The sequence below is a fragment of the Gymnoscopelus braueri genome (assembly GCF_963280865.1).
Source record: "Gymnoscopelus braueri genome assembly, chromosome: 18".
Lineage (NCBI taxonomy): Eukaryota > Metazoa > Chordata > Actinopteri > Myctophiformes > Myctophidae > Gymnoscopelus > Gymnoscopelus braueri.
This window is the reverse complement of record NC_137618.1, coordinates 49,004,239-49,013,121: the sequence shown is the minus strand read 5'-3', so window position 1 is coordinate 49,013,121 and position 8,883 is coordinate 49,004,239. Positions and strand designations below refer to the sequence as shown.

Below are 8,883 nucleotides of genomic sequence, written 5' to 3'. Positions count from 1 at the left end.
GTTGTGAGCTTGTAGATCTGCTATTTTTGGCTAAAGTTATCCTCAGAAAAGTGATGCTAGGGTTCAAGTGGTTAATGTAAAAAAAGAAAAATCTTATCACACAAAGATTTGGCGGACCCCCTGTAGTAACTCTGAGGACCCCCTAGGGGTCCCGGACCCCCTGTTGAAGACCCCTGCTTTACTGTGTCACCATTCTAGTCTACCCCGTTATATTATTTAATTTGAGACATTATTGTATTTAATTTCATTGTATTAGGATGGTGTTTACATTATTGTGGGAATTGTGGTTGAAGCATGGAACATAAAATTTACTAAAGCTGTAAAAACAGTTTATTATTGCTGGTATTGCACTAAAATTACTGAATGACGCTCATTTGAATAGGCAATTGCATGGGCAGCTAAATACTGTGAGAGGCACATGATGTGAAATTCATCTGTCTCTCAGCTAAGGGGTCCCTGCTTCATCTCTCAGCTAAGGGGTCCCTGCTTTATCTCTCAGCTAAGGGGTCCCTGCTTCATCTCTCAGCTAAGGGGTCCCTGCTTTATCTCTCAGCTAAGGGGTCCCTGCTTCATCTCTCAGCTAAGGGGTCCCTGCTTCATCTCTCAGCTAAGGGGTCCCTGCTTCATCTCTCAGCTAAGGGGTCCCTGCTTCATCTGTCTCTCAGCTAAGGGGTCCCTGCTTCATCTGTCTCTCAGCTAAGGGGTCCCTGCTTCATCTGTCTCTCAGCTAAGGGGTCCCTGCTTCATCTGTCTCTCAGCTAAGGGGTCCCTGCTTCATCTGTCTCTCAGCTAAGGGGTCCCTGCTTTATCTGTCTCAGCTAAGGGGTCCCTGCTTCATCTGTCTCTCAGCTAAGGGGTCCCTGCTTCATCTGTCTCTCAGCTAAGGGGTCCCTGCTTTATCTGTCTCAGCTAAGGGGTCCCTGCTTCATCTGTCTCTCAGCTAAGGGGTCCCTGCTTCATCTGTCTCTCAGCTAAGGGGTCCCTGCTTTATCTGTCTCAGCTAAGGGGTCCCTGCTTCATCTGTCTCTCAGCTAAGGGGTCCCTGCTTCACCTGTCTCTAGATTTCCATGTGTACACTCTGAGAGTTACAGAGCTGTAAGGGTCCATTTGGTTCATATTCATAGCAGATCATAGTATTCTGCTGCTAGTTTGCTTTGCTTTTATGTTGATATCTGAACAGGTATAACACCAATTGTATTTCCTTTGTGTTTGTTTCAGATCGATGGACAACTTTGTCTTTGAAAAACTGACAGAGTGGCAGTTACCAGAACTGATCGACATATTTAGAGGTACAATATGTTTCCCATCCACATACATTGCTGTCACACAGTAATGGAGTTGACAACTGCTTTTTGTAATATACCTTGACATTTGTATTGAGCATATGCATTTTCTGTGCTATACTATTTGATTAACTGACAACAATTGACCAGCAGATGAACCCAGGTTGATTAAGGTTAATGACATCTGTGTCAGTCAGAAATAGGATGCTGGTTGTCATTCAAACTGTTTGCTCAGCACCAAACATGGCTGCTGAGTTAATGGTCATGGTTTCTGTAGTCCTCTAACACAGTGGTTCTCAACCTTTTCAGGCTGTGACTCCCCCCCCCCCAAAATAATATTTGAATTGTGGACCCCCCATTTGTTTCACTTCTTTACACATATTGTGAAAATAGACGATCTACAGGCTCACAACGCCTCGCAACAGTTTCACAATATGTGGGGGGTTCCGACCCACAGGTTGAGAACCACTGCTCTAACCTGTCATGTTGAGGACCAAAACCAGGTGATGAAATGTGTCTGATTAGCTTTGCTGAGGGTAATCATTTGCAGTAGAAGGAAGTAATTCATTTAAATCATCTGTGTTGGTCCTCATCATTGCAGGTACTGTAGATGACTGCAGATGAAACCCATGAGCTCTATTTTTTTTTCTGTTCCTCTGTTGGAAAAATAATGTGTATTTTTCTCTTTTTTTTTTCAGACGAGGGGATTGATCAGGAAAGTTTCTTTCTGTTAGATGATCCCACCATCAAACAGCTGATCCCGAGAGCAGGCCCTAGGCTGAAGTTTCTTAAAAAAATTAGAGAACTTGTAAGTCAATAGTTTATTTCGGGAAGATGGCATACACTTGCTTCAAATGCCAAAAGCTAATTGCAGGGGGTATCAAGGGTCTTCTCGTGCATTTACGGTCTGTACACCATGTCAACTCTGTATCAACACATTGTCAGTGTAGTGAAAGTGGTTGTGGTCGGACATTTGGTTACATATGGTCTTATAGAAGACACTTGGTAGGAAGAACCACTTGACTTCTGGGACAGATTGAAGGTACTACTGGAATGATGGGATGCCGTGACTACTGGGATGACGTGATTACTGGGACTACTGGCATTCTTTAAATGAGTGATAAGTGGTACTGTAAGTACTTTTTTGTTTAATCACTTAATGTTTGTATAAGGTGAAGCCCAAGTGTACTCTCTAAAAGTATGCTGCAGCACTGTCCACATATCATTTGGTTGTCTTCAAAAGGGTCCTCTATTGGGGATTCCAATAGAGTACCGAAGTCCTGACGTCACTCTCTCATACCCTGGTTTGTAGAAGTTTTTCTCCATGTAGAATAGTTGGGTCATCTTAAAATCGTCTCATAAGCATTGAGGTCCAAAAACAAAAAGACTGTCCCGGCGATGTTGTCAGGAAGGTGTCTGTTTCTGGCAAAAATTTATTTCGCTAATTAAGAATTGGGGGGAGGGGGGAGAACAACGCAAACCAGGTAGGATGCGTCATTTACATCAGACTTCGGTGCTCTATTCTTTGTCCTACATTTATTATATTAACTTTGGTCTTCTGTATAGATTGGACCGGCGCCTGCACCTGATGCACAAGCTACAGCCTCTGATGCCACACCTCCTGCCACTACCCCCATGGAGGTATCGGCCGCACCTGATCCCCTAACCCCACCTGAACCCCTGGCTCCAACTGAACCCCAAGCCCTCATGATGATTCAGACAATACACATAATTCCTACGTTTGTAAGTTCTGCTTTAATACCCTTTAAGCCTTATAAATTTGGCTGCTTTGCATGAAAAAGAAAATGGTGCTCAACAAGCTCGCAACACATTGACACACTGAGTGCATTAATTGTAATCAAGACAAAAGTTTGAAATAATGGTGATATTGATTTGAATTAATATCCCATTCCTAACTAAACAATAATAGGTCTGCAATTTTGTGTCTTCTTGCAATTTTCTAAGGATGTCCGTCAGGTTCTTACAAGGTTCCCAGACGGACAGCCGATTGTGAGGGCCCTTGACGAGACGCATATAATCACCACATCCCAGAGATGTGCCCTTGTCCGGATCTTGGTGTCTCACCTTATAGAGAAGTTTGGAGAGAAGTACTTCAACAGATTTAAATTATCTTTGTTTTATGTTGAATAGGGATCACAATACCAATGCTGGGGTTAAGTGGTTAAATGGCAACTTTAAGGGTGTATGATTATCCCAAGTTCTAACTTTACCTGAGAGCTAAAATATGACTTAGTAGGGACATATTTGCTAGTTGTTAACCATGCTCAGATCAGCTACCATGGAGTAACATTTTAAGAGGCACCAGTGCAACCTTCACTGGACGACTGACTGACTGAAGTTAAGTTTATGTTAGCCACACACCGGGTGTGATTTGTCCTTTAAAACTGGTTTATTAGTTACATGAAATCAACGCACTGGAACTACTTGATATGATGAATAGTTGTGCTATTTCTGTTTTACAGTCCTACGACGGAGACCAAAAAGGCCATGGCAGCTAGCATCATTCAGGCATTTCCCTGCTTGAAAGACTCATCAATCAGTGGCAGCGTGAGTTTTTTTCCCAATTTTTTTTGCTTTTCAATGTATTATTCATTTTGGTGACACCCCTAGTATTAAGCCCAATATATGCTCTGCTGTGATGTGTCGCTGATACTGAAAACTACAAGTCTACAAGCTCACAACATGTGGTCAGCCTGTATGTCTGCAGTTCTCACTAACGGACCGTTGAGAAGCATACATTGAGCTTAAAATGCTAAATCATTTAACAGACACAATACAGCTCACTCCTTCCAGAAAAACTACTTTGATGTGTGATTTTCACTGCTGTCATGCCCTTGGAAGCAGGGACAATAATTGGCCTTCTCTTGGGACAGACAAATGTGCAGAAAAACCCTGTTCTAATTCAAGGCCACGCTGTCAAAAAAACGAAATGTGCCAAATCTCTATTCATCAAACATTTTGATTTCTTGGCAGGTCATATGGTACACCCCAGCACAGAACCGGCGTCCAGCCTGTGGGTACCTGGAGGATAGGCTGCGAAACGTCAGAAAGAAGCTGAGTTCAGGGTGAATGGCCGAGCACCCCAACCAGCACCCGAGGATGGTCCTGTTCGAACAGCGGTCATACCAGGTCATTACTAAACAGAAAAATAGAATGACGTTCCAACAATGTGGCACATTTGCTTGCTTAAGTTTTCCCAAAACGTAACATGCGCACGTTTAGGGAACACTGTCGCAGACAGAAAATCTGAGTAGAGCCTGATCTTAGTGAATGTGAGGAATTTTGGAACTACAGTAGCTTGTATGACCAGACACCACACAATAGCATTTATAGTTGTTTTAGAACTATTTTAACACACAATATTGCTGATAGGGATGACTGATTACGCAAAACATCCATCTTTTAGTGACTGACAGCATTTTGTTCTTTTTACAGAATGTACCATATCAGATGACCGGGCAGTACAGCTGAAAGAGTGGTTGAGAAGTAATTCTCAACCATTATGCCAAGTTGCGACCTATATGCAGGACACGGCGGTGTACAGGGCAAAGTGGATAAAGGACAACACCAGAGATCTGACCACCAGTCAGATTCTGGAACACTACCCTCACCTGACAACTAACGGCATGGTAAGAGGGAATATTGTACATGTGATGATTCATTGTTTATAATGTTTTGGTAGTGTGCCACATTTAATTTGATTTCAAATGTTTTCCATTTTATAGATCGCTCAGGACTTCCTTCTCTTACATGCGGACGCTGCGCCCAAACTGTACGAGACCTGGCTCCCAGTTTATGCGGAGAAGATCCTGCAGGTCGCACGACTGGAGCGGAAGTTAGAGTTGCCGGTCGAAGGATTAACATTAGGTAAAATATTATTGAAATGGTTCTTTGTCAGTCGACAGTCCCTCTTGTACCAAGAGTCCACAACTACGTTGACAGCCTCTCTGTGTGGGTGTGGCACGCACAGCACACACTTTCAGGTACCCTGGGGTTTTCCTCTTCTCAGGTAGTGTCACCTTCAAATACCAGTGGGCACACCCCTTCCTCCTATAGCCTCGTCTAGACCAGTGTTACTCAAAGTGGATTCCAGGGACTCTCTGGGTTACTTTAGTGGGGTCTAAATTTACCCTTAAGTCTGTAACTGTGACAGTGTTACAAATGGAAACAAATGGACCCCAACTAGTCAATTATTTTCCATTTGTAAACTGTCATGGTTAGGCCAGCTTCTGGCCTAATGGTGGGAATAACTAAACTACAAACTAACCAGCTGCACATAGCAGCATAGGTTACATTCTTGTTGGCTATTGAATGACAAAATAAAGGATATGCTGTTCCACCTCGTATTGATACCTATGTCTTCCTGCAGATGACATTGGGGATCTCGCCCTGCAGCAGTTGCCAGCCTTGCTCCCCCCAACTGCATACAAAGTTGGACGTGGCCGTGGCAGTAAAACGGTGCGCCACACCATTGCTGAGTGCAAGAAGGCCTTCATCCATCATCAGCCTGTAAGTCCACCAGCACATCTAAAGGGAAACTTTCCATTTTATTTTAACATATACCTGTTGTATAATTAATGAGTTTGTGTAAGTATTGAGTGTGTAATCTACAAAGCATATACAACACACAGCAGGAGGACAAGAACACAGTAGGGCATTCACAACTAAGGCGTTTCACTAGTCGACGAGTAATCCTAAAAAGTTGACAAATAGTTGACTAGTCATCTAGATATGACCTCACCCCACCCGAAACAATAACATTGATTAATTCTTGTCAAAATGTCTCTGAAATAGGCTAACTACTGCTCTTTGCTAGTTTAACATATTGCTTTACAAATACAGGTATAACAGGACAAGCTTATTCCTTCTGTTAATATACCTCCCGGTTTATCTAATAAGGCAGGGGTTTTCAACTGATTATGAGCCAGGGACCACCACCACCCTCCTCACTAAGAATAAACCTAGGGACCACCGTTGTGCTGCGAGGGGGATATAAGTTAACGCTTTATATGCATTCTATACAGTACATCTCTCACTGTTTCTCAACCAATGGACCACCAGTAGATAAGATTTAGCCTATCGGAGACAAAACTAAAGAACATTTTGTTATCGTTGGATACCAATACTATGCTGTGTTGATGTGTGTACCATAGGAGTGATAAGACGCAAAATGAATATGTTTAACAATAAGTTAAAGGGGAAATCCACCCATTTTCAATATTTAACTATGTCATTAATATAGCATAAAGGAGTTGTGTGGAAATAAGAAAAAATTAAAAAAAAAATTAACATTGCAAAAAAAATTAACATTGCAAAAAAAATTACATTGCAAATTACACCATGATGAGTCATCACAGTGTAATTTGCAATGTTAATTTTTTTGCAATGTTAAATTTTTTTGCAATGTTAATTTTTTTTTTAATTTTTTCTTATTTCCACACAACTCCTTTATGCTATATTAATGACATAGTTAAATATTGAAAATGGGTGGATTTCCCCTTTAACTCTTATAATGTAACTTGAAAACAATTATTATTATTTTTTCTTTTAATTATACACTTTTATTTTTCTATACTTTGTAGACATTTTGTCCTTACTCACTCGCCTCACTTTTCTGTGTGTTTTTCAGCCTGGAACCAACATGGTGGAGTATCTCCAAGCAGCCAAGAACTCCCAAACTGAACCCTACGTCCTGACACTTGGCAACAACTCTCAGCAACCATCTCAGGTCTTCGCAATTATAGATGGACAGGCTTTGAAACAGGACAAACTTCTTCAGGCCATCGACGTCTGCTTCAAGGCCTACTACATTTTTGACATTGAGTACCCCAAAAAGTGTCAACTTGTGTGGGACTTCCTACAGAGTATTATCTATGGAATTCCACTACAAGAGTCCAAGAAAATGGTGGAGTTTCTGCACACTAGAATTCTGGCTTGCCAGTAGAGCTCACACACACACCCCCCAACACATTACCCACCCAATCAACCCACGTACCCGTTAGTCATTGAGGGCAGCCTTGTTGGACAGGTGGCCATTGAGCTAAAATCTTTGCTTCTGGGGGGGTCCCTGGAACAACATATTTTGAGATGGGGGGTCCGCGGCCAAATACAGTACATATAATTCTGGGGGTCCTTGACATGAAAAAGTGTGAGAACCACTGATATAGAAACAAGTTTTTGAGAAAACACCAGAAGATTCAGAAGACATTTTGTAGAATCGGCCTCAGGTCTTAAAGGGTTAACCCCTACTTTGATCACTACAGCATCAAAAACAGCAGATCTACAAGAAGCTCGTTTTCGAGCTTGTAGATCTGCTATTTTTGATTCTTTTTTAATTCGAATGGTGTAAAAGTAAAGAGTTTTGGGACCATTGAGGTCGTTCCACCCCAGAGAACACGCATCAGGACATAATGAGGTTGTTCCTCCCCATGGGACCGTACCTATGTTCCCCAGGTTCTATGTTCCCCGCTTTCCTAGGAGAGCGGGGAATATAGGACCTAACCATAACCTTAGTGGGGGAACATAGGTCCGGGGAACATAGGTATGACCCCCTCCCCATAGAGAACACATATCAGGGTGACATTATTACGCAACAGGGACCAACATGGCACTGTTCACTAAATATGACGTTCCTATAGAAACACGCCGGATTCTTTGTTCCCCCAGAGAGCACGATGAAGACTTGAGTGTTTGTCTAAAAGCAGAAATGTTTGCTTTAAAAACTATATGTTCAAAGATTTTCACAAATTTCAGGATTTTTCAAAAATAGCAGATCTACAAGTGCCGCGCTACCAGCTTGTATATATGTGATTGTGCTTGTATATTGTGCTTGTATAGTATATTGAGCTTGTATCTATTTTTGAATAGCAAAAGTATAAAATAATGCTTTTTATCCCATGTCTAAAAATGAGACGGATGCGTTCCAGGTCTTAATGGGTTAATAAAATGACTAAAAGAATCCAGCATGGTTTGTTTATTGCATTATGCTTTGCATGACCAAATCTAGCATGTATTTTGTTATAGGTTTGTAGTTAAACTGTAGTTTAACCATAAAGTAATACATATATTGTGGTTGAATAAACCCATAATTGTTTTATTTAACTCATGATTTGGATAAAACAACCCATAATGGTACATAATTTGACCCACAATTGGGTTGAGTATATAATAAATAATAAGGGTTGAATTTACTCAGATGTACAGTTAATTTAACCCAGGATTGGGTCGAATATATAATAAATACTATGGGTTGCATTTACTCAGATGTACAGTTAATTTAACCCAGAAATGGGTAGAAAGTATAATAAATGATATGGGTTGCATTTACTCAGATGTACAGTTAATTTAACCCAGAAATGGGTAGAATATATAATAAATGATATGGGTTGCATTTACTCAGACGTACAGTTAATTTAACCCAGAAATGGGTAGAATATTTTAACTCATCCACTGGGTTAAAACAGACCAACCCACCTTGCTGGGTAAAATTAACTACTGCTGGGCCGGTGCTATAACTACCCAGGGGATGGGCTAAAAACAACCCAGAATGGGTTGTTTCTAACCCAGTGTTTTTCTCTGT

The 8,883-nt window shown here is 41.3% G+C and overlaps 1 protein-coding gene across 2 annotated transcripts; it reads left to right on the top strand.

The window, feature by feature from the left end:
• Positions 1–992: 992 nt before the first annotated feature.
• LOC308106075 (uncharacterized protein) lies at positions 993–8,161 on the top strand. Of its 2 annotated transcripts, XM_080457082.1 has the most exons (10): positions 993–1,289; positions 1,982–2,415; positions 2,850–3,026; positions 3,249–3,391; positions 3,767–3,851; positions 4,278–4,433; positions 4,740–4,933; positions 5,030–5,171; positions 5,674–5,813; positions 6,934–8,161. In XM_080457082.1, exons 7-10 carry the CDS (start codon positions 4,826–4,828, stop codon positions 7,246–7,248), a joined length of 705 nt encoding a protein of 234 aa, XP_080313208.1. In that variant the 5' UTR covers positions 993–1,289; positions 1,982–2,415; positions 2,850–3,026; positions 3,249–3,391; positions 3,767–3,851; positions 4,278–4,433; positions 4,740–4,825; the 3' UTR covers positions 7,249–8,161. The 2 variants fall into 2 exon arrangements, with proteins under 2 accessions (XP_080313208.1, XP_080313209.1); XM_080457083.1 differs by having other exon boundaries at positions 1,219–1,289; positions 3,249–3,851.
• The last annotated feature ends 722 nt before the right edge of the window (positions 8,162–8,883 follow it).

What these genes read in the sequence shown, in the direction of transcription:
- LOC308106075 (XM_080457082.1), top strand. Translation starts at nt 4,826, where the DNA reads ATGCAGGACACGGCGGTGTACAGGGCAAAGTGGATAAAGGACAACACC. An exon ending in GGTCGAAGGATTAACATTAG is followed by an intron (nt 5,172 to 5,673) that starts GTAAAATATTAT and finishes GTCTTCCTGCAG; the next exon opens with ATGACATTGGGGATCTCGCC. An exon ending in CCTTCATCCATCATCAGCCT is followed by an intron (nt 5,814 to 6,933) that starts GTAAGTCCACCA and finishes TGTGTTTTTCAG; the next exon opens with CCTGGAACCAACATGGTGGA.